Source organism: Abramis brama (genome assembly GCF_963993115.1).
Source record: "Abramis brama genome assembly, chromosome: 7".
Lineage (NCBI taxonomy): Eukaryota > Metazoa > Chordata > Actinopteri > Cypriniformes > Leuciscidae > Abramis > Abramis brama.
This window is the reverse complement of record NC_139969.1, coordinates 27,939,329-27,964,781: the sequence shown is the minus strand read 5'-3', so window position 1 is coordinate 27,964,781 and position 25,453 is coordinate 27,939,329. Positions and strand designations below refer to the sequence as shown.

General features: G+C 41.0%; 2 protein-coding genes across 6 annotated transcripts in view; both read left to right on the top strand.

The window, feature by feature from the left end:
- dpp6b (dipeptidyl-peptidase 6b) overlaps positions 1–25,453 on the top strand; it is a 143,472-nt gene that overhangs the window by 45,453 nt on the left and 72,566 nt on the right. The window lies entirely within an intron of this gene.
- LOC311087021 (uncharacterized protein) lies at positions 17,441–24,864 on the top strand (the record flags this gene model as incomplete). The annotated part of the gene is made up of 3 exons (XM_084120276.1): positions 17,441–17,552; positions 22,905–23,218; positions 24,793–24,864. The coding sequence occupies exons 1-3, from the start codon at positions 17,459–17,461 to the stop codon at positions 24,862–24,864; spliced, it is 480 nt and encodes a 159-aa protein (XP_083976402.1). The 5' UTR covers positions 17,441–17,458.

Genomic DNA, 25,453 nt, shown 5'->3' with positions numbered 1-25,453 from the left:
CTTAGGCAATTCAGCAGTGACTGCGTGCACTCGCTCGTAAGCTGTGCGTACATGGCGACCGAGTCAATTTCCATACCGAGAAAAGAGATCCTCTGCACAAGGAAGAGTTTGCTCTTTTCCCAGTTGACCCGGAGGTCCAGACTGGCGAGGTGCCAGAGCACCAGGTCCCTGTGTTCGCAAACCTGCTCTCGAGAGTGAGCTAGAATCAGCCAGTCATCGAGATGATCTTCAGAGTCATCTTCAGGATGCGAGTGGCACAAGGGCTGCCTCCACGACTTTCATGAAGACGCGAGGGGACAGGGCTAACCCGAATGGGAGGACCGTGTACTGGTATGCCTGCGCCTCGAAAGCAAACCGTAGAAACGGTCTGTGTCGAGGAAGAATGGAGACATGAAAGTACGCATCCTTCAGGTCGATCGCTGCAAACCAATCCAGTGGACGAACACATTCGATAATGCATTTGGCTGTCAACATCTTGAATGGAAGCCTGTGAAGGGTTTGGGGGAAGGAGTGGCCCTGCTACCATCTCCTGGGAAGAACTGCAGCCCATCTCTGAGCAGTCCGCATCAGGAGCGCTGCTTCGCCTGGCGTTTGGCAGGCTGTGGGGCTGGTGCGGACTGCGGCACCTTCCTGCAGCCACCTCTACGGCGTGGCCCGGGTGAAGGCTGTTGCTGGGGCCGGGTGGGAGGGGCGGGAGCCGCAGGAGGGCGCCCTCGGCGGTGAGCAGACTGAGGCATCTGAGTCAGCGGCTGAATGAGACACAGGGGGCATCAGAAGACGGTCCCGTGATCTCATCACCAACGCTAGCGGGTTGCGGTGCGCAAGAGGGGGGGGTGTCCTGAGGAAGAATCGTCGGGGCTTTATTCCACACCATAACCCTCAGGTCACCCTGGCCACCAGCCAAAGTATCACCTCTCGCGGAGGGAATAGATCGGGGTGTGGCAAAGGGGACTCTACCTCCACGGAGGTCATTGAGTCTAGACCGCAGCACCGCAATGGTCATGTTCCCGCAATGGGAACATGATTCATCCACAAACGCTGCATGAGCGTGATAAGCCCAAACACAATAGGCAGCGATTGTGCCCATCAGATGGCAAAACGAACCGACCGCACCCAGGCTTGCAGAGTGAAGAGAAGCTCTTGGCTCCGAAGCAAAAACATAATGTGAGACTGCTAGCGTCCCTCCTTTTATACCCACACGGTGGGGCGGAGTTGCGCTATGCAAATTCCACAGACCCATAGCATTTTCCTTGCCATTGGCTCATTTTGTTGAACTCGAAGGTGATAGGCTTCTAAGTGAAACACCCATTTTGTCATTCACTGACGTAACTCGTAGTGACTGAACGAAAGGGAACCCATAATGCAAACTCTAGTATTATAACTCCTAGTTATAGTCCTAGCCTCCTAGCCTAGTTACAGCAATCAGTACTGAAAAGTATTGATAAAACTAGTTTAATATAAATAAATAAAAAATCAACATTATCCCATGTCTGTAAAGGCAGTGCCATTTTATGTTCATTAAAGTATTGTGTCATAAGATTAGCAATATGATAATGCAAGCATTGAAGGTACAAGGGTTCAAGCACACTCATTTTCTTCTCCTGCTTCCTTCAGTTTATTTTAGCCATCATTTTGTTCATGTCACAGCTCTCATGTTTTTGAGATCTCGGAAAGCACACTTCATACACCCTTCCTTAAAACAGCCTGCAATTTCATGTTTCATGTTATCAGTGGTGGAAATGAAGGCACAGAGATATGAGGAAGGCAGGCTCTTATGACAGAGATGACGTCGGCTCTGTTCATGATTTTGTACGCCATTAATCTCCATGGCTTTCAGGTTATTTTGCCATGCATTTGCAAAACACTTCAACTCACTGGTTTCCAACAAAGCTTATTAATCATCAGATGTGATTTCATGGAGATGAGATATGGATTATGCTGATATTCTACCGATTTTGAGAAACATCTTACCGGATGTATTTATCTCTCAGAATAATCAGATCAATAATATGAGCTGGTGTAGAATCAGGGCTATGTGCCATTCAGAAATGAGCTGAAAATGCTTTTTGAATTCTAGAAATATGAATTTATTTTGAATTGAGGTAGCAAAGAGAATTCAAATGTTAATATTGAATAACTGTTAGTAAATTAATTGAAGTTCAAGTGTATACACAAAACAGAAAATGCTTTTCCAGAAGCATTATTTGATATTAATAATAATCAGTTTTTAAAGTGTCACTAATTGTTATATTTCATATAAATTGTTATATTATTGTCAGCATGGGGTTTAGGCAAACACACAAAGACGAAGATGAAGGTAAATTGTACTTTAAAGGGATAGTTCACCCAAAAATGAAAATTAGCCCATGATTTACTCACTCTGAAGCCATCCTAGGTGTATATGAATTTCTTCTTTCAGACGAATACAATCGGAGTTATATTAAAAAATGTCCTGGCTCTTCCCAGCTTCATAATGGTAGTGAATGGGTATATCTTTTTTTGGAAGTCCATCAAAGTGCATCCATCCATGATTAAAGTGCTTTCACACGGCTCTAGTGAGTTAATAAAGGCATTCTGAAGTGAAGCAATGTATTCGTGTAAGAAAAATATCCATATTTAGAACTTTATCGACTAAAATAACTAGCTTCCGGCAGACGGAATGATTCAAATGATTCAAAAGAGCGATTCGTTTATGAACTGGACATCACTAGAGTGATAAATCATGCAGCTCATTGAGGAGAGGTATGCTATTACTTTTTAAGTGATCAAATTACCTGATGTCACCTGGCCTATGATAAAACGGGTGAAAAAACACCATAGATTTACTTTGAAGGACGTCAGTTTATTAGCTCACGTATTCAGCTGGCCTCTTCTGAAATAAAGTCACAAAACAACTCAATTCATCTAGTTTTAAGTTCTCCATCAGCATGGAGCAGCTCTCGCCATTGGCGCACGGCCGCACGCAGCGCTTTAGTGCCCGTGAATAAACTCTTCTCTTTCAACTGCACTGAAGTTGTGGGACCTGCATTAGCAGAACTCACCAGCTGAACTCCAGGGGTTAGCAGGAGGAGCTTATCAGGGTGTTTAGACGTGTGGTTTTGTAATGCTGATACGTGCTGAAGTGTAATTGGAGCCTAATGGATTGGTAAGTGGTTTGGTGCTGATGCTGGTGAAACAGTTTGAAGCAGTTCTCTGCCAGCTAATGTGTGTGTGTGTGTGTATGTTTGCAAGTGTTGATCTGTGGCTGTCAGAGTCTGGACAGCGCTGACCTGATGAAGGCCGATACTGTTCTCATGTGTCCCTGTTCCACTCAGCAGGGGTTTCAGGAGTCAACATGATAGTACTTGAGAAAGGTCAGTTAGTTTTACCGCAAGAATATACCATATACTCTTACACAAACAAACAGACCTATATACCTTGTAACATTTTAAGAAGTGCTCATTTGTCACTTTATCTTATAAATGTAACTGCTAAAAATACTGTATCATTGGAGTCTGAAACGGCATGGCTGTTAAAGGAATAGTTCACTTAAACATAAAAACACAAAGGAAGATATTTTGAAGAATGACAGTTGATGGACCCCACTGACTTCCATAGCAGGAAAAAAAATACTATAGGAGTCAATGGGGTTCATCAACTGTCTGGTTACCCACATTCTTCAAGATATCTTCTTTTGTGTTCAGCAGAAGAAAGAAATTCATACAGGTCGGAAACAACTTGAGGGCGAGTAAATGATGACAGAATTTTCCATTTTCCATTGACTCCCATTCAAACGCATGCGAATGTGGGAGACAGGAAACTCAAGCTCATGTGAATTGTGCTGTGTTTCAAAGTTCAAGTTTGGTGAACTGCGAATCTTTATCATGTAAAGACGTGTGGCCACTAAAACATTGATACGTCATGTTGTGACCTCTTAGCTGAATTAAAATAAGTAAACTTTTAATCTGCAGGATTGCAGTAGAGTGGAGTAAAATTTTATATGTTCACATTTGATTATGCTTTTAAAAAGACGCCACATAGCTTGACATCATTTTATCACATTGCCTCATTGTCCGTAGAAATTTTGCATGCTCAAAATCTAGTGTGACTGTGGCATTAGATGTTTATAACCTAGCTGTTAAAAAGCAGTATTTATAAATTTAATAGAATTAAATAAAAGGTAAAAACATATGATTATCCATAGTCTTATACAGGTGCCCGCTAGTACAATGGTTCGAAAGGTCTCAGGTAAAATTTCTGAAGCACATTTTTAAGACATTAAGTGAAATAATGCATTAGTGAAGGTTTATTATGTGTGGAGGCGCATTTTATTTAGTAATTTTTATGACTTTGACCTGTTCTGTTCTGCACTATTATCATCCCTCCCACATGTTTGCCTTAAAGTGGGTAAAGATACTGATTTCATGACCGTTTGTTCTGTTTCTCTGGTGCAGCCAAAGTGAGAGGAGGCAGTGAAGTAAAGCATTGGTTTTGCTCACAAAAAAAGTTACCTATAAGTTTACAAGAGAAGGACGAGAGGAAAGAAGAACAGCTCAAATCTTGTCAAACTACTACAAATAAAGAGCCTTTGTCTCAGCACTGCCCCAAAAAGTGAATAATGACTTCAATTTCAGTCTGTTTCACACACATTGGTATGGTGGTAAGCAAATGATGACAGAATTTAACGCGCAAGCACATTCAACTATCCAGAGTAAAACCCAGATCACAGAGAGAGAAAAACACACACACACACACAAACACACACACACACACTCAGACGTTGGGGATGCCTCTAATGTGAGTAGCTGGCAGGGTTAGTGCTGAGTGTGTGTGGTTAGGATGCGGATCAGGCGCACTTAAGCAGGGGTGTGTCGTCACCATTAAACGATCTTCAGCCAAACTTCAGCATCATCAGACAAACTGCTGTCCACCAGCAGCATCTCAGCATGAAGACAAGGAAGCTGTCCAGAGTACAGAGACTATGGATTGTAAGTTTTTTTTTCCAACATGCATGAACTTTGGTAGTGTTGCTGAAAAAAGCTAGTGTTGCTCTGTTAATATGATCAAAAAAGTTATTTTTTCTTCTTTATTTGTTTAATTTAGTTGTATGCTAGTTTGTACAACATTTGGGGTTTAATGTGTTTCCCAAGTACGGTTCTCAGGGGATGCAAGATTGGTCTGCAATGATCGTATTTACTCAATGAAATGATCGTTTCATGTGTTTGACATAATTGTTGCTTCTCATGTAACACGTTATACTTTAGATAGGTTTTTATGTCGGTCAGTGACAGCGGCTCATGTTTCATGTCTTGTAAAATATCTAGAATTTTGGCAACATTATAGGCTACATATTGAATTTCTTTACAGAGTTGTAAAGAAAATGACATTTGAAAAGAAAGGCAGAGAAATCCCAGAAAACAAATGGGATATCAGAGCTGTCTGAAATGTCAGGTTGTTGCGCTCTAAAAGGTTTCTCTTAAGTAAGGATTACAAAACGACTCTATCGGTTCTTTGGATTGGACTCTCGGGGGTAACAGGCATCTCTGAGTTGAGTTTAATAGCAGGGGAACGTCAGACTTACTCATATTAACCGCTAATCATTTTACTGTAATAGTATACACTTTCACTACATATCACCGTGTTTGAAATCAATCTGGCTTTCATGAATTTGCAATAAGCAATTATTATATTTTAATAATGAACTGCAATTGCGAGAAATAAAGTCAGAATTGTGAAATATAAACTCGCAATTGCGAGTTATAAAGTTCAATTCCGAGGAAAAAAATACTGACTTTTTTTCTCAGAATTGCGAGTCTATATCACAATTCTGACTTTATAACTCACAATTGCAATTCTGTGTCAGAAACAAGCTTCCATAATTTCTTACCCATCTAAAAAAAATTATTATAATAATCTTGTTTTAAGCAAAATACAGATTTTTTTTCAGTCCAGGCGGTTGCATTTATCATTATTTTACCACGTTTTTTACAGGTACCTCTAATAATATCATAATGCTTACACAAAATTTCATCAAATTTTTAAATGTTGATGTTATGATGATATTAAGTTTTGTTAAGTGGGCTACTTTTCATTTGAGAGTTCCTTTCATTTGTGAACTGCCATTAGTAAGGCATATTTGAAAACATCCTTTGAATTATTGAAAATGAATGGAAATGTCTGCAATGCAAAGATTACACCGCCTTTCAGCCAGCTGCTGAAATTGATGTGCTGTCTACTGATATTAAAACTACAAATTGAAGTTGTTTGTTGTTTCATATAATTTGCTTGACCATTGGCTTTTCTGGTTCTTTATATATGGTATAGGTTTTATTGCTCTTTGAAAAAGCTCAAAGGTTTCCTTGCAGTTATATTTTGGAACTTTTGTCAATCCATCAAAATCAAGAATTAAACAATGCTGTGGTATAAAAAAATATATTAGAAGCAGTATTAGAATCAAATCATTCAGGATTACAAGGTTCATTTTCATGGTTTATTGAACTTTTATATATATATTTTTTTTTTTTACCCTGCAATACTATTTATATTCATTGCTTTTAACACTCACTCTTTATTGTCTCAGACTTAAGTTTGATCAAAACTTACTAATTCTAAACTTTATTGCTTATTAATCAGTTTCAATTAAGGAACTGTATTATGATTAATGCGGCTATACTGTTTTTAATGCCATTATGGTGCATTGCATAAAAAACACCATGCATGACTAAATATATTGGAAAAGCTCATGCAGTTATACTAGTCAAAATTAATACATCACCATGTCATGGTGTTGTAATGTAACATAACACGCATCAACACAATGAATTACATGTACTGTATTGTAAGTATCAGCGAGTCAACAATTTTAATGCATCAGAGGATCCATTTAGCTTTTAGCCACTCAGCGTAATGGGCTACAGCAACACACTTACTGTAGACTGCTGAGGGGCCTGTGCTTTCCCTTAATGCACAAACTACTTAACAGAAAACTTGACATGCATTGTCAGTAATTTCACCTCTGAAAATGCATGTTGTTCAATATGTAATAACCTTTATGTACCTACCTTATGTACATAACTGTGTCCTTTTTGAGCAGCAGTTTTGTCCAGCTTTTGAGTGAGTTGTACTACACTGGTTTGCATTGGTTTAGTTTCTTTTTAAAACTGCTTTCCTGTTCTCTACTGTTTTATATAGAAAGTGCACAGCTCCTTCTGTCAGTGCTTTAAGGACAAAGGTAATGTTTATTTAAACCAATAGACATCTTAGACATCTTTATAGATTTGTTGCACAGGAAGTTAGCTGAAACATTATTATCTGGTATTCTTTGGCATTTATGGATTTTAGTAGACATCAAATACAGGATCTAAAACTCTTGATGTCAAAATTTTATGTCAGTAACTAGATGCTGTAAATTAAGCCTTAAAGGGGGCCTATTATGCCCTTTTACCAAGTCTTGATTTTGTTTTTGGGGTCTACTAGAATAGGTTTGCATGCTTGAATGTTTAAAAAGCACATTTTTTAAAAGTACCATATAGGGTCATAAAATCTATAACTGAAATCAAAACAGAAATGTCATCATTGAATTGTTATTCTCAAAATACAGTATAAACAAATGCATTTACATAATACATCTGGTAAAAATTGTGTTGGGTTTGGAGGAATACAAAGACATGTTTGGAGAATAAGGTCTGGCCCATTTCAGGTAAGGAGAGGACAGCATTCTGCTGGGAGTCTTTCCTCAGACTGTGGCAAAACCACATCCTGCTGTGTGAATCCCTCCGGAGAAAGTGTCACTTCCAGCCGTCTGGAGTGGATGCTTCGGTCAGCAGGTCATTGACTTCTACAGACTGAATAAATCAAGTCAGTCAGTATGTAAACTGGTCCAAACCCTAAGGAAGGATTTGCACTTTCAAACAAGTTTTCAAAGAAGTTTTGGTACTTTTACCAGAAAGTTTTTTATCACACTTTTTAACATTCCATCTACTGCACCATTTTCATGCTGCTTTGTGTTTTGACATATTGAACCTCTTCTTTGTTTTTGATGGAAAATCTGCATTTAGATTCTTGCACACCCAGTGTTCAGTTGGGGTTAATGTGTGGGTTTGTGAAGATTGTAAAGACAATTTTTTTTTGTCTTGAGAGTAACACCGTGTATGAAAAAAGCTATTGAACAAAGCAGGGGCAATTGGGTTTTACCTGAATTAAAAATCTACAAACTATCTCTTGAGACAGTTGACATTTTCAAACATTTCATTTGGACTGTTTAATGCTCTTGTATGTCATTAAAGGATCATGGGCACTTGAAAAGTATTTCATTTTCTAAGGCATTGTTTGCTATTCATCTACTCAGTTATTCAGGCATGATTAATGTGGCTAAAATTGTTCAGAGCAGTACAAAATGGTCCTCACAGTTTTTTAATGTGAGCGATTAGTGGTAATTATATAAGGCCATGAAACTCAAAGTAATGTTTAGCTAATGTCATTAACTGTGATTTCATGCACATCTTCTGGATAGCGAGTCATGTCTTATTGGGTTTAAATGCAGGTATTTTTTTGTCTTTGCCATTTATACATGCTTTTGTGATTTTAAATTATTCTTATTTTAAGTTGCCAAATCCTGAGAATCCTTTGAGGACGATTATATGTGGAGAAATTCTGAGCTTTGCATTAATTAGCATATTAACCATTTACTATTTTCAATGACAATGATTTTTCACAGTATAATTGTCTCAGCAGAGATTTTTTTTATTCTTAGAAAAATAATAAATACATACATACATAAAATAGATTGAAAAAAATAATAATTCTAAGCCTTGAACCAACTGGCCAGCTCTGAGATGAATCACAACAAATTGCATTTGAAGCACAAATGTACAAGATGTGTATTTCTTTAATAAGAAAATTAGCTATTCCTCCCATGACGCATTGAAAATGTCCTTATTATTTATTAAAATATAAAAATCTGTGATTGCTGTGGTCCTAAAGATGTTAGGACTGGCAATTACAGCTTGGGGTGTTTCTGATAAGTTATTGGAGTACGAAGGGACCTCATAATTGTCTGATATTGCTTTTATACAACAGTTCAATAGGTATTGAGTAACTTGCATTTTAGACTAAAGATGGTCAGTTACTTTGTTTTTTCACTGACAAAAATAGTTCCAAACAAAAACACAGCAGAACTGTTGCAGCACTTGGCAGTTGTGTGTTTGCTGCTGAATAATTTGGCATTTTTTAATGAAATGGTTAAATGAATCATTCAATGACTCACTCAAATGGCAGTGGTTAATTTCAGAATAGCATACTAGCATACTACTCTTAATATTTCTGCCATATATATTATGGTAATATGCTATTTCGAATTCAGTCAGTTGTTTAATCCCTGAATGTATCTGCGTTCTTGAATGAATCAGCGTCACAATTAGCTTAGTATTCTTTGCCCTAAAAGTATGTGTGCTTTTTCTTCAATGTGTAGGCCACTTTTGGGACATCCTCCCACATCATAAAATTGTTTCTTGAAACTGTGGACTGCTTTGATGTATAGTTTTGTGCATTCTGTCACCATAAACCAGTCTGTCAATCAATCTTTCACAATTAACATCCTCATATACACACTAATTTCTACATATTAATTAATGCTACTTAACTGTTTTGTTCATTGTTGTGCATGAAATAAACTGCATCTTTTCTTGAACATTTCTCTGCCTCTTTATTCTCTCATGCTGGTAGGTTAACAACCACCACTACTGACCCCCTCTGTTACACTATGAAATTACAGCTAATCATCATATCCACCTTCCTTTAAGGCAAATATTCAACAATAAACCAAACAAACTACCGGTGTCATAGAATGACTTCTGCTTAATCTTTTGTTGTTGTAGTTTTTGTTCTAGCCTTGAATCTTTGTTTTGTTTCATGTAGCTTGGCAGTGTGGTGCGTAGTTTTCGATTCATTATTAATTCAGCAGGTGACAGTCCGCACTCCAGTGGTGATGCTCTGTAGCTCAGTAGAGCAAGGTAAGGATCTGAGCCACTGTCAGCAGCTTTCTTCAGGAGCTGTTTGAGAATGTGGACTCCTTTTTCCGCTTTTCCATTTGACTGTGCATACAGAGGACTGGATGTCACATGCTTGAAGTCGTACTGTTCTGTAAAGTCATGCCATTCTTTACTACTGAAACATGGTCCATTATCACTCATTACAGTGTTTGGTATGCCATGCCTGGCAAAAATGGATTTTGCATGGGTTATGACACTGTTTGATGATGTGTTTGACAACAAAGCCATTTCAGATAAGGTTGAGTAATAGTCAATGATCACCAAGTAGTCTTTTCCTTTAAGCTGAAACAAATCCATTCCAACCTTGTGCCATGGCGTTGTTGATACCTCAGTTACCACCATAGGCTCTTTGGTTTGCTTGTTCCTGTGTTTCTGACATGTGTCACATATTCTTATCAATCTCTCAATGTCCTTGTTTATTCCAGGCCAAAAAACTGTATCTCTCGCTCTCCGTTTGCATTTCTCGACACTGAGATGACCTTCATGGATCCTGTGTAGTACATCCTGTCTCATTTTTAGTGGAATGACAATTCTGCTTTGCTTCAGCAACAGTCCATCAATGACACTGAGTTCACCTCTGATGTGATAGAACTGTGTACAGGAACCTACAGGCCATCCATTTTTCATGTTATTAATAACACACTACTGCTCTGTATCTTTTGCCGTTTCAACAGCTATCTGTCTGGACTTTGCGTCTGATATCGGAAGTGCAGAAGACACCATGCTCACTTGACACTGAACATCCTCTTCAGTGGTACTTCCGATGTTACTTGTAGGTGCTCGTGAGAGCACATCTGCTATTATCAGGTGCTTTCCTGGCGTGTAGATCAGCTCAAAGTCATACCTCTGCATTTTCATCATCAAACGTTGAATCCTTGGTGACATTTCATTCAGATTCTTTTTGATAATGGCAACTAGTGGATGATGATCTGTTTCCACTGTGAAGGAGGCTAGGCCGTAAATGTAGCTGTGGAATCTCTCCAGGCCAAACACTAGCCCCAGGCATTCTTTTTCTATTTGAGCATATCAACACTAAGTCTCAGTCATGGACCTGGATGCGTAGGCCACTGGTTTCCAATGCTCACCTTCAGCTTGTAGAAGCACTGCACCAATTCCGTTCTTTGAGGCATCTGTCGACACTTTGATCCTCTTTGTCGGGTCGTAGAATGCCAGCACAGGTGCAGTTGTCAGTGTTTCCTTGAGTTTTTGCCATTCATGCTCATGTCTACTTGTCCATTTAAACTCAGTCTCTTTGTGTAGGAGTTCACGGATGCAAGATGTTTTTGCGGATAAATCTGGAATAAATGTACCTATGAAATTGACCATCCCCATTATGCGTAACACTCCAGTCTTGTCTGTAGGCCTTGGCATGTCTTTTATGGCATTGACTTTTTCTTGGTCGGGTTGAATGCCTTGTGCAGAGAGCTTGTCTCCCAGAAAGATAATTTCTTCAACTCCAAATTGATCCATACTTGGGTACCTGCTCCAGCACCTGTCAGCCTCGCATTGTGTTCTTGGACTGTGGAGCCACATACGATGATGTTGTCAACATATACCCGAACTCCACCTAGTCCCTAGATAATATGCTCCATGTTAATATGATCCAATTTTAGCTGCCAGAAACCTTGTGATGCATCAAGTTTTGAGAAATATCTGGCACCCACCATCTCACTTGTGATTTCTTCACGCTTGGGTATCTGATAATGCTCACACCTAATGTTCTCATTCAGATCCTTTGGGTCCATACATATTCTCAGGTCGCCATTCTTTTTCTTTGCGCACACCATGGAGTTGACCCAGTCGGTTGGTTCTTCGACGTTCTTTATCACACCTAGCATCGTCATCCTGTCCAGTTCCTTTTTTAAACAGTCTCTTAGCGGCACTGGAACTCTTCGTGCAGCATGCTCAACTGTCTGTGCATTTTCTTTTAACTGGATTTTATATGTGAAGGGCAGTGCACCAAGACCTCTAAAAACATCTTTATAGTTCTGTGTTATAGAGTCAACAGTGTCACTTGGTGTACAGTACTTGCAGCTGTGTTGATGCAATACACTATTTTCACCAGCCCCATGTCCTCACAGGCTTTATCACCCAATAGTGAATCAAGGTCCTCAGCAATGACAGAGAAGAATGGGTGCTGTACTTTTTCTTTTACCATCACTTTCAGCGTGCATGTACCTAAACACACTATTTTCTGTCCTTTGTAGTCTTTCAACTCTGTCATTTCTTTGTGTATTTTTGGTTTCTCTTTCATCACTTTAATGTCAGATGTGCTGATCAGGTTTGTCTTTGCACCAGTGTCCAGTTTCATTGTTATTATAGTCCCATTTATCTCCAATGGTGCTGTCCACTTATCCTCTCTGACAGCATTGACTTGTTTTTCTGTTTCATCTTCACAGTTAACCATGCCAACAAAGAATGTTTCACACAGATCTGTGTCCTCCACTATGTTTATAGATTTTCTAATCTTCTACTCTTTTCTTTTTGAGAAACACTGCTTTGCAAAATGGTTCTTGCCCCGGAAATTAGAGCATAGTTTGCCATAAGCTGGACACTGTTTTGGCTTATGCTGCAAATCGCAGCGTTTGCAATTAAATGCTTGTCTGTCTGTTCTTCCTTCACTGGAGACAGCACCGACAGCCGGATCATCACTTTGTCTGACGCTCGCTGTGCTCGCCGTCATCTCGCTGAATGTCCTCACATGCATTTGCAAGAGCTCACTTGCCTGGCAGGTCTTGATAGCCCCATCCAGCGTCAGCTCCGTTTCCCTTAGTAGCCTTTCTCTGACTTTTTTATCCTCCACACCAAACACGATCTGGTCTCTGAGCATGGAGTCCCTCAGTGTAGCAAAACTGCATGACTGTGCTTTAAGCTTCAGGTCGGTCAGAAAGTTATCAAAAGGTTTGCGCTGTTGCTGCACTCGTGAGCGAAAAACATATCTCTCATATGTCTCGTTTTTTCGGAGAGCAGTGGGCATCAAACTTTTCAAGCACTTTATCCAGCTTATCTTTGTCATCAGCATTATCATATACGAAGGTATTGTACACTTCTATGGCTTGAGGGCCTGCTATAGTTAGCAGTAACGCTACCTTTCTTGTGTCCGGCTTTGTCTCTAGGCTTATGGCCGCCATATACAGCTGAAATTGCTGCTTGAAGGTGCGCCAATTGCTGTCGACATTCCCCGTTAGTTTTAAACTACCCGGTGGCTTCACAGAATCCATGTCGCTTTTCACAATGCACCCCGTTTTGGTTTCACTCCTGGTACCATGTTTTGTTCATTGTTGTGCATGAAATAAACTGCATCTTTTCTTGAATATTTCTCTGCCTCTTTATTCTCTCATGCTGGTTGGTTAACAACAACCACTACTGACCCCCCTCTGTTACACTATGAAATTACAACTAATCATCACATTAAAGGGTAACTAAACCCTAAAACAACTTTTTTTATTTAATGATCTGTAAGACTGGGGCTTTATTAGTGTTGTTCAATGATTCGAGTAAATTTTTTGACATTTGGCTATTAAGTGTTTTAATTCTACAATATATGGTGTAAAAACGTCTGAGTGCTGCCCTCTTTAGGTTGAGCGGTGGCTACTGCAGTTGAATTTTCCTATTGGAAGTTGTTTGCCCGCGTAACATAAGCAGGCACCAGCTCACCACGCCCTTGGCATAGGCTTAGCCCCTGGTATAAAAACATCTTGTTCCATCAAAACCACTGTAGTGAGTTAGGAGTTGGAATTGCGAGTATTGAAAACGCATTTTTAGCATTAGCTTTATCTGTAGTACAGTGGTTAGGATGGGACATAGGTGTAGTGTTGCTGGTTTCAACAGCACTGCTGGACTGCATAGCTTTCCAGCAGACTTGGAAATTAAGCGCCAGTGGTTGCATGCACTTGGCGTCAAAATCAATCAAAACCCACAGCCAATCAGAACAGCATGTGGGCAGAGTCTCGGAGGCAAGTGCACAGCACCAGAGAGTAATCTTGGCAGCACACGCAAGAAATGGATAAGTAGGCTACATAATCAAATTCACAAATATTACACCATTTAAACATTATTAAAAATACATAGGCTACTGAGTTACTAAAACAATCTTTGTCAAAGAATACACTTGTTTGTTCACAGTTTATCGTTCTTGTTATCATTTGTTTTATTTCAAGATCTGAGGTGAATTATCCATTGTTGTTTTTACAGCTACAAAGCTGGGAGAACTAAATTATATTGAACAATACAAGCCGATTGTACATCATAGAAAATCCCCCATCAGATGACAATGCCCCGTTTTAAACGCAAAAGTATTATAGAATGATCCCATGTGACACATACATATTCCAAGTGTTCTGGGGGGGTAGGCCTACTATGATATTAGACTACATAGCCTATAATAAAAGATAATTCATTTCAAACCTGAACCAAACATATTTTTATTCAAAGATCATCAGTCTGTCATTAGTCTTTAGTCTGCTAAAAAAACAGCATTAAAATAATGAACTCAAATGTCATTGTGAAAAAAACCCAAAAAAAACAATGACTGTTGTAACAGTGCGTAAATCAGACCTTTCAGGCTATAGCCTAACGCTAATAAGCCTTATGACAAAATTATTATTACAACAAGCTGTCTGCAGGACGACCCAACCTCCACGGACAGTTTTTAATGTTTTATCAGACAATAACTACTTAAGATTTTGCTTTAAAATCCCAAAACACACCCATTACTCATTATGAGAATAGGGACAACCCTTTTAGACCATGCGCCTGGCACACTGACCATTTTTGCTGTTGTTAAACTAGCAAAAGTGGATTCGGACACGCCCTAAGTGTCCAGACCATGCGCTTTAGACCATGCACTTAGATCGTTAAAATAGGGCCCAATGTTACAATGGATGAACACAATGGATATATTCACCTCAGAGAAGAAGGTACATGAATTGTATTTCATGTCGTGTTTTTGTTATTCTTGATTTCTCACAACTTGTGTGCTTTTTCTGGGTGAGATGGAGTGAACTGCGGCGCTAACAGAGTCACATGAATGAGCACAACGTTGAATAGCCATGCACTGAAGTGCAACGGCCAAGGTCAGTATTTTCTTTTAAATAATATGTTAAATTCAATATCAGATACATCCAGAACACTTGAAATATATGACATGTGTTGCATGAGATCATTCTGTGATACTTTTGAGTCTTTTTTAAAAAGCATGATGCTGGTCGCTATTCACTGCCATTATAATGTAGAGCGTAGAACATTTGTTGATAGTTGGATTATAATGTAGAACATTTTTTTTTTTTAATTCTCCTTTTGAGATCCATAAAAGAAGGAAGTGCATACAGCATTAGAACACCAGGGTAAGCAATTTATGGCTTAATTTTCCTAGGGTGAACTACCCCTTTAAGGGCCAATCAGCCTGCACCATCTTGAGTTTCATGACAGAACTTTGTATCTTTGTAAATGTGTTAATACAGTATGTCTAATTTCCCAACATACTTCCCTAAAAACCAATGGACCTTGGTAAATAAACAAACAGACCTTCGTCCATTGGTCCAACTTATGAACTTTAGTGGTTGAACAACAGTTTCTGTTAACCACTGGCAAAATAGTTAATGAAGCATTTACTGATGTAATTATACCATATACCAATTATATTGGTTCTCTTAGGCCCATTTTATTTACAGTATACTCAAAGTTGTAGAGGGTATTAAAATCTAATAATTCAGAAATATATAAAGATTTACTCTTTCACATATTAAACGATATACAGTAGCATTCGCCAAATCATGACCTTGTAAATGTGTTTTGTGCTTGGCAGTCTCTTCATGTTATCTTCTCTTTATACTCTCCTTCTCATTGGGTTTCATCTTATTCATGGATTTTTTTTGTAAAGCTTTACCGATGAGATTTCGCCATCCTGTGCAGACCCCATTCGCATTTGCAATCCCACTGTCGATAATTCCTCTTTTATTGTTGTTGTGCATGCTTTGTGGTGGATAACCATGGTTACTGCCTATTAATAACTTTTTATTTCTAAAGGTTTTCTTCCAGTTTTACTGCCATTAAGATGGAAATTGATTAGTGGAAATAAAATCCAGGCGCCCCATAAATCTTTGAAATTGCACCATAACAGCAGTTGAGTTAATGAACTTGTAATGAGTGCTGAATCATCTGAGTCAAGAGAAAATATCAGTTCTGTTTTAGATGCTGTGTGAATCCAGGCTGTGCATTCAGTTTATAAGTGCAGGAAGTGTGTGCCTCCGTGTCCCAGGTTTCTGACACCGGAGGACACAAATGACCTGTGAATTCAATGCTTGGTTGAGGAGTACTTGCGTTCAGTGCTCAAGGGTTCTGAATGCGCCCATTGTGAGGTTCACAATGCAAAAGCTCTGTTCATGCCTGTCCTTATTCTTGAGGGATGTAGGATAGCTGTCTGCGCTGCACAACTCGCCGAGGAGGCTAAAGTTGTGGGGATTGCAGGTTGAGCTGGCTAAGGAGATTGAGAGAGGTATAGCTCTTTCTAGCTCCTGTCACTCGAGCGATATGCTGGATCAGGATGTGCTGTCTTTAGCGTCATCTAATCCAGCAGATAGCATATTGTTGCCACCATCCAGCCAGAAGGAGGCCGATGTGGTCAAAGAGGCCGAAGGTAGAATGTGTACTTTCAGCCTGCCGGCCCTGCATAGGGGGAACTGTTGGACATCATGCAGCTCCACAACCAGATTGTATTGATAACTGGAAGTCGCGCATGTGTCAGGCTAGACGAGGACATATTTGCCTTTCCCCCATGAGCCTTCCGTCCCTTCCCGACCTCTACACAGAACTGAAAATGTCATGGAAGGAACTATATTCAGGTCGCATTCGTCCTTTTCAACATTCAAACTATGTGAATGTGAAAGGATTAAGTGAGCGTGGATATGTGAGGAAGCCCCCTGTTGAAGAGACGCTTGCGAGCTTTAACTCGCAAGGTGAGTCATCCTCTTGAAGGCTCCTGCCCTGCCGTCCAAGCCGCTTCAGACCACCTCACGCTTGAATGGCAGGGCGTATGCGGCAGCTGGTCAGGTCAGTGGAGCTTTGCACATCATGGAGGTGCTGTAAGCCTACCAGGCAGTTCTGCTTAGGGATTTGGATCAAGGGCAGGGATTGTGCCGCACCACAGACCTAGCTTTCTAGGCCACTAAACAAACAGCCGATGCTATCAGTTGCTCAATGGTGGTTATGGCGAGGCATCTGTGGTTGAACATGGCGGACATCAGAGAGAAAGAGAGGTCTCACTCTCAGAACTTTTTGGCATGTAGAGATGGTGGTTGGGAAGTTTATGGAGGGAAGGGCACAATCGACGGCATTCAGGAAGTACATCCCGCACCGATCCAGATCCCAGCCTAAAGCGGCAAGCCTCAGGGGATCCTGGCCTGTCACAGTCTTACCCCTTTTGCACCAGAATGGTCTGCTTCATCGTTCCCCTCCCCAGCTATGACGGTCATGGAGTAGGATTGCTTCCCTCTGCCCAGGCTAAAACAAGGCAAAATTTGGGCTGTAAGTGAAAATTTAATATATGTCTAACCAGCCCAAGAATAGATTAGTCATCAATTAAATAACATGTCAAAGAAAAGAAACTATTGACTTTGCTTACATGATGGAATATCATACATAATGCTAGTTATTTTTGACAAAAATGACATGGTCCCAAATGCAAGGTTATTTTGGCTAGAAGTGGGTTGCTCACTATTTCGGGTCTATAGTTAGCCTAGATGGTGAATGGCGGCTATTGTTTGCTGGGTGGTGGCATATTATTATTTTCCCTCAGGGTTGAATGAACTGAACTAAAATATTGGGCAATTGCGTTCCCTTGTTTAGTTATCCCTCTTTAACAATATGTGGATTACAAAGAGGGTTCACTCCCTGAATCACCCCTCTTGCTCAAAGTATATCATATTTTTTCTTTTTTAGAACATGCAAATATAAATGCAGATGCAACTTTAGCGGAGTCATTTGAAAATCTTTTTTTTCTTAATGATTTATATTTATTTTTATATCTGTTTTGGATTCTGACATCATACATTATGTCAGATAATGACATGCACCTTGACATATGGCATTTCGATGGAGGCCCCTTCACAAAGTCTTAGGGCCCCTTAAAAGTGTAGGACCGACACTTCTTAAAGGAATATTTTAACCCCCAATTATTATTTTTTTCATCAATTACTCACTCTCATTTAATTCCAAGACTTTCTTTCATCGTCGAAAAACAGTGACAACAGAATTCCTTTGAAAATATGATAAAAATGCAAGCTGGGCCTATCGCAAATGTGACAGGTTTATAACAAAGGCCATAATATACAATGAATCAGCTTATACTGTAGATTATACTGTATGACAAGAACATCCATCTTGAGACAGTATAGAGTTATAACTCAACCTAAATTTCAGCGGAAAATAATGGGCTATCACTGCAAATGGAGTATTGGGAGACATTTTGGAAGAAAGATGTTTGTGACCGATAAGAATAGCAATTGAAGATAATTTTCTGTTATTCCTTCTATTTTAGTGTCTATTTTCTAAATCACCTGCCTATGTATTATTATATTTTGAATAACGCATCACATTAATATTCTGATCAGGTAAACAGAAGGCAGTCTGACAGTAAGAATAGCAAACACCACTAATTAATGTCTGTTTACAGGTAATGCACTAGTGGGCCTGCATTGTGCTGTAGAAACACAACAAATCACTGCCACTCTGGGATTTTAGTTTCACTCTTCTCTCTAAAAGCAATCCATTTGCCAATCTCTGGTCAGCTTTTCTATCTAAACAAATAAGCATACAGTATGCCTCTCTTGGGAACAGCCAAGAGCTCTGGAATAATCTAGGGATACACGATCGCCTTTATATTTTCAGATTGTGGTGGGGCAAGACAATTCCTCTTAGACCTAAAAATAGATAATGCCATAAGAATAAACACGGTTAAATATTATCCTGTATCTGTAATAAGACTGCATGGTGTCAGGGTTCCATCACCATCTCCTTCCACTCATTCCCTCACTCCACCCACTCAGTCATTCACACGCTCATTGTCACCTGATTACTAATCACCGTCACCTGGACCTCATCATCAGTTCACCCATATATACCTGCTACAAACATTCAGTCATTGTCTGATCTCGTCTATACATGACACAGACTCTCTGCCATACTTACCTGTATACCTACCTTCGATCCCGATCTTCTCAGCCAGTCACCATTCCGTCTTCTAAGGAACTCCTTCATCATCATCTGAAAGAGAGAGAGAGACTTGGTTACACTTCAGTTAAGCTATCATCTGAAATTCAACTTACTGTTTACTCACCTGTTTCGCTGTACCGATCCTTTCTGCAAATTAAAGCATTTAACTTACCATTCTGTCTGCTTCGTCTATGCCAAACCTGACAGAAGATCAGACCACCATGCAGAATCCTTTGGAATCCACAGCGAATTCACCTGTCAATCCGATCGCCATTCATCAACACACCTCTTCAGCTTCACTTCCTCAAGTGCCCGTTGCTTCGTTCACTGCCTCAGCGTGTCCCATGGCCCGACCAGCGACATTCTCCGGTGAGGCGGAGGACTGCAGTGGGTTTCTACTTCAGGTATCTTTGTATTTCTCCATGCAAGAACATCAATTCATCAACGATTCAGCTCGTGTTGCTTTCATCATTTCACTTCTGTCTGGGCAAGCACTTCAGTGGGCACAGTCTCTGTGGAATTTGGATTCGGAAGTCGTCAAATCCCTCTCCGGTTTCATACAACACTTCAAAGAAGTTTTCAGTCAAACAGCTGCCGATCTATCAGTACATGATCAACTCTACAATCTTCGTCAAGGCCAATCTTCTGTGAGTACTTTCTCTTTACGATTCCGCACTTTAGCGGCATCTAGTGGTTGGAATGAGGCAGCATTGATCACAGCTTTTCGTCATGGTTTGAACCCTAACATTCGTCAGTTGGTGGTTTACGACGACAGTCTGGGAATTGAGAAATTAATTCAAAAATCCACTCGAGTTTCGCAAAGACTATCAGCCTGTGATTCTCCGACTCCCACTGTATGTCCTCCACCCACGGTTCCATCAGTCACTCCTCCAGCACCAGAGCCTATGGATCTCGGCTCCGCCCATCTTCCAGCTTCAGAGCGTCAACGACGAATTCTTCATAAACTCTGTCTCTATTGTGCATCTGATAATCATCTTCTCAGCTCTTGCCCTGTTTGACCTCCATGCCCAGCGGTAAGCACAATTCAAGTCTCACCTAAAATTGAAGCTTTAAATCGCACCACTATGCATGTATTAACTTCTCGTATTTGTGTCTCAGCGCAAGCCCTTATTGACTCTGGTTCGGCGGGGAATTTCATCTCCACACAGCTTCTCCAAAAATTGAACATCCGCAAACATCGCAATTCTCAAGACCTCCATGTACAAACCATCCAGGGAAAACCGCTGGGTCGAGGTTGAATTCGTCACTGTTCACCTACTCTGATGCTGCGTGTTGGTTGTCTTCTTTCAGAGGAGATTTATTTTATGGTGCTGGAGGAGTCCACCGCTGAGCTCATCCTGGGATGCCCCTGGTTAGTTCAACATCAGCCGACGCTCCACTGGAAATCTGGTGAAGTATTACGTTGGGGTGAGTCCTGCCATTTGTCCTGTCTATCATCCATCAAGAAAATCCCTTCTTCATCATCGACGCCTCAGAAGCGGTCCAAAGTTCCTGTTTGTTCCACCTCGGTTGAGAGCCCTGAAGTAGAGCATCAAGTAGAGATTCCAGTGGAGTACCAGGCGTACCAGGATGTGTTCAGCAAGAAACTGGCTACTAAACTACCACCTCATCGGCCATGGGACTGCGCAATCGACTTGCTACCTGGAGCCACTCTACCTAAAGGTCGTATCTATCCACTGTCCATCCCGGAGCAGAAGGCCATGGAGGAGTATGTGGAGGAGGCTTTACAACAACAGTTCATCCGCACATCGACCTCCCCTGTCGCTTCAAGTTTCTTCTTTGTGGGTAAGAAGGACAGAGGCTTGAGGCCCTGCATCGATTATCGTCATCTCAACTCTCAAACCGTCAAATACAGTTATCCCCTTCCTCTGGTCCCAGCTGCCTTGGAACAGGTGCGTGGGGCTCGCATATTTTCGAAACTGGACCTTCGGAGTGCATACAACTTGATCCGTATACGGCATGGAGATGAGTGGAAGACAGTGTTCATCACCCCATCTGGCCATTATGAATATCAGGTTATGCCCTTCGGGCTGTCCAACGCTCCAGCGGTCTTCCAAGGGTACATGAACGAAGTGTTCCGTGAGTACCTCAACTGCTTTGTGATTGTCTACATTGACGATATCCTCATCTATTCATCTTCAATTGCTGAACACCATCGTCATGTCATTCAAGTACTAGAGAAACTGAGAGAACACAAGCTTTACCTGAAATTGGAGAAGTGTGAGTTCCATATCACCTCTGTTCAGTTCCTGGGATACATCATAGATCAGCATGGTATCCAGATGGACCAGAGGAAGGTGGAAACAATCCAAGACTGGCCATTACCCACATCTGTCAAAGAACTTCAAAGATTCCTCGGTTTTGCAAACTTCTACAGAAGATTCATCAAGAACTACAGTCTCATCAGTGCTCCTCTCAAATCTTCATTAAAGAATCGACCCAAGTCTCTGTCCTTGAATCCCACAGCTATCCAAGCCTTCCATCGCCTCAAAGAAGTCTTCACAACAGCACCAATCCTCATCCATCCCAATCCAGAACTTCCTTTCATCGTTGAGGTCGATGCATCTTCCACTGGGGTTGGAGCGGTGCTGTCACAGCTGGACTCTGCTCACACAGTTCCGGGCTCTGGACATCCAGGTAGCAAGCATACCCTCTCGCTCCTCAGTCAGCGGTACTGGTGGCCTTCCATCTCCGAAGATGTCTCCAGGTTCGTCCGTGGCTTCTCAGTCTGCGCCATCACCAAAACTCCCAGGAAACTACCTGAGGGTAAACTTGTGCCACTACCTATACCCAGACGCCCTTGGTAACACATCGGAGTAGACTTCATGACTGACCTTCCTAGATCCGGTGGATTTACCTGTGTGCTCGTCGTTGTGGATAGATTTTCCAAAGGCTGCAAGCTGATACCTTTACCTGGTTTACCCACAGCTTTAGAAACAGCTGAAGCATTGTTTCATCATGTATTCAGAAATTTCAGCATTCCAGAAGACATCGTTTCGGACAGGGGACCCCAATTCATCTCCCGGGTGTGGCACGCCTTCAAGCTCCTCGGGGTCACTGTCAGCCTCTCTTCAGGATATCATCCGCAGACCAACGGCCAGACTGAGCGGAAGATTCAGGAGATAGGACGATATCTGCGAACTTATTGCCACCAGTACCAAGACAGCTGGAACCGATACCTCCCCTGGGCAGAATACACCCAGAATTCCCTCACTCAGCGTACCACCGGGCTCACCCCCTTTCAGTGCTTCCTCGGATATCAGCCACCTCTCTTCCCTTGGTCGGGTGAGCCCTCGGAGGTTCCAGCTTTCGACTTTTGGTTCCATCAGAGCAAGGGGGTATGGGACTCAGCTCATGTGCATCTACAACAGGCAGTGCGGAGGCACAAGGATCAAGCGGATCGTCTACGAGCCGATACACCCCAATACCAACCTAGTCAGAAGGTGTGGTTATCGACGAGGGACATTCGCCTCCGCCTGCCTTGCCGTAAGCTGAGTCCTCGATTCATTGGACCTTTCACCATCCAGAGGCAGTTGAACGAAGTAACCTACAGACTCAACCTTCCACCTCAGTACAAGATCTCTCCTACCTTCCATGTCTCTCTCCTCAAACCCTTCACTGACCCAGTCCCTTCTGTTCCCTCAGATTCCACCTCGGATGACGTGCCTCCTCCTCCCGTTTCTGTGGAAGAAGAGGCCATCTACAGAGTTCGATCCATCATGGACTCCCGGCGGCGAGGTCCCCGTCTGGAGTATCTGGTGGACTGGGAGGACTACGGTCCAGAGGAGCGTTTCTGGGTGCTCCGTGATATCCTAGATCCAGCCTTACTCTCCCAGTTCCATTCTGACCATCTTGACCGCCCAGCTCCCAGGGGTCGTGGTCGACCTCGCCGCCGGCAACATCTCTCTTCTTCCCAGCCGTCAAGAGCCGCCTCGGGAGGGGGGGGGGGGGGGGGGGGGGTACTGTCAGGATTCCATCGCCATCTCCTTCCACTCATTCCCTCACTCCGCCCACTCAGTCATTCACACGCTCATTGTCACCTGATTTCTAATCACCGTCACCTGGACCTCATCATCAGTTCACCCATATATACCTGCTACAAACATTCAGTCATTGTCTGATCTCATCTATACATGACACAGACTCTCTGCCATACTTACCTGTATACCTACCTTCGATCCCGATCTTCTCAGCCAGTCACCATTCCGTCTTCTAAGGAACTCCTTCATCATCATCTGCAAGAGAAAGAGAGAGACTTGGTTACACTTCAGTTAAGCTATCATCTGAAATTCAACTTACTGTTTACTCACCTGTTTCGCTGTACCGATCCATTCTGCAAATTAAAGCATTTAACTTACCATTCTGTCTGCTTCGTCTATGCCAAACCTGACACATGGTTATGACAAATATAATTATTTTAAATGTTGAGCAGAGTCATCAGCAGTAAGGGGAAAGTGCGGTTTGTCTGTCTGGCTGAATTACAACCATATTGAGATTGAATACATCAGCACACAAATGTGATATTTAATCACTGTATGGTTTATTCTTTGTTCCTGAACAAGGGAACAAAGTTCCCTCAAAGTTTTTAATGCTAAGGAGGACCTTAAAACACGAGGATCCCCCTTTATACTGTGTGAGAAAAATATTAAGTGTGATATCATAAAGACAACATGTTAATTTATGCACCTAGTCTTTATTTATACTGTACCAAAGATTATACAGAGTTTATTAAATTACCAAGATTATACCAAGATAAGAAAATTATGAAAATATTATAATAATAATATAATATTTGCTTATTTTAAATGTATTTTAACATACTTATTTTAAATGCTTGGTTTATATATATATATATATATATATACATACATGCATACATACGTACACACACACACACACACACACATATATATATCAACCCAATATAGCGAAACCATTTCATTCAAATTTATTTGTATAGCACTTTTAATACAAAATTTTGTTCCAAAGTAACTAGCAGAAAATAGGGCAGAACAACACTTCCTAGGAACAATATAAACATTTATTTCTTCCAGTTAAATTATATTTTAAATCTTCAGCCCAAATCTATAATGGCTTGTTCAGTATATCCTGTTAGCCAAACACATGAGAACGAGTCTGTGAGTTGTAAGAACTGAACCTGCCTGTTTATTCATGCTTAATATGAGCTGTGGGGCCATTATGCTTGGTTAATTTGCAGTCGATTGGAACAGCAGGTGGCCCACCATCAGAGCTCTTTGAGGGAATTCTGGGAAGGTCATGACTGGTGCCAGCCAGCTGGAGAAAAGCCAGAGGTTTTTATGGTTGCCATCAGTGCATTGGTTGTTGCCCTGGCTTTAGGACACTGTTGAATTAGCATTCCAATGAGACTGTTTTGAGAATTAAATTATGGCCTGTAGAATAGATATTTTCTGTTAATTTAAAGTCCTGACATACTTCAAGTAAAATGACAATTTAGAACAAAATCTGTCAAAACAACGTTCGTTTAGAGTTTTGTTTCTGTGTTTCAAACCAGCCTGTCAGTGCAAACTTTGTGGAAAACTTCACGCTGGCTGTTAATCTCCATCCATCTGCCATTGGTCCTTGACAGTCACATGTCTTCTTTGACATGGAAATCTTTCAGGTTCATTTCTTCACTATGTTCGTCATGGTCAAACACAAGTAAAAACATGAACACATTAGAGATTGGAGATTCCGGAAATTGAAGAACTTTGCAACACTGATACTGTAAAGCTGATTTGAAGCTGAACTTGACTTGACTGGAGTGCCAAATTGCAGAGGTGGTGCAAACACATGCGCATCCCGATGATGAGATGCCTGCTTAACATGCTCTTTTTTCACTTCTGTTATTGTTGTTGTGTGGTTGTTGTGTTATTGAGAGAATAGCGAACAGCATATTTACTCCTCTAAACACCCTCTGAATGTTCACAAACAGTATACCATCACACAGGTTTTTAAACTTCTGTTTATTGAAGTGAAACTTCTCAGTGAAGAATGAAGAAGAACTTTGCAAACAGTACTGATGTCATGATTCCTGTCTTGTTATTTTCTGTTCGGTGCCAAGTTTTGTAGTCCTTTGTAGTTTTTCTTATTTATTAGTCCCTGATTGTTCCCAGTTGTGTCTTGTTTGCCAATCTCCCCTTGAGTGTATTTATACCCAAGTGTTTCTCATGTTC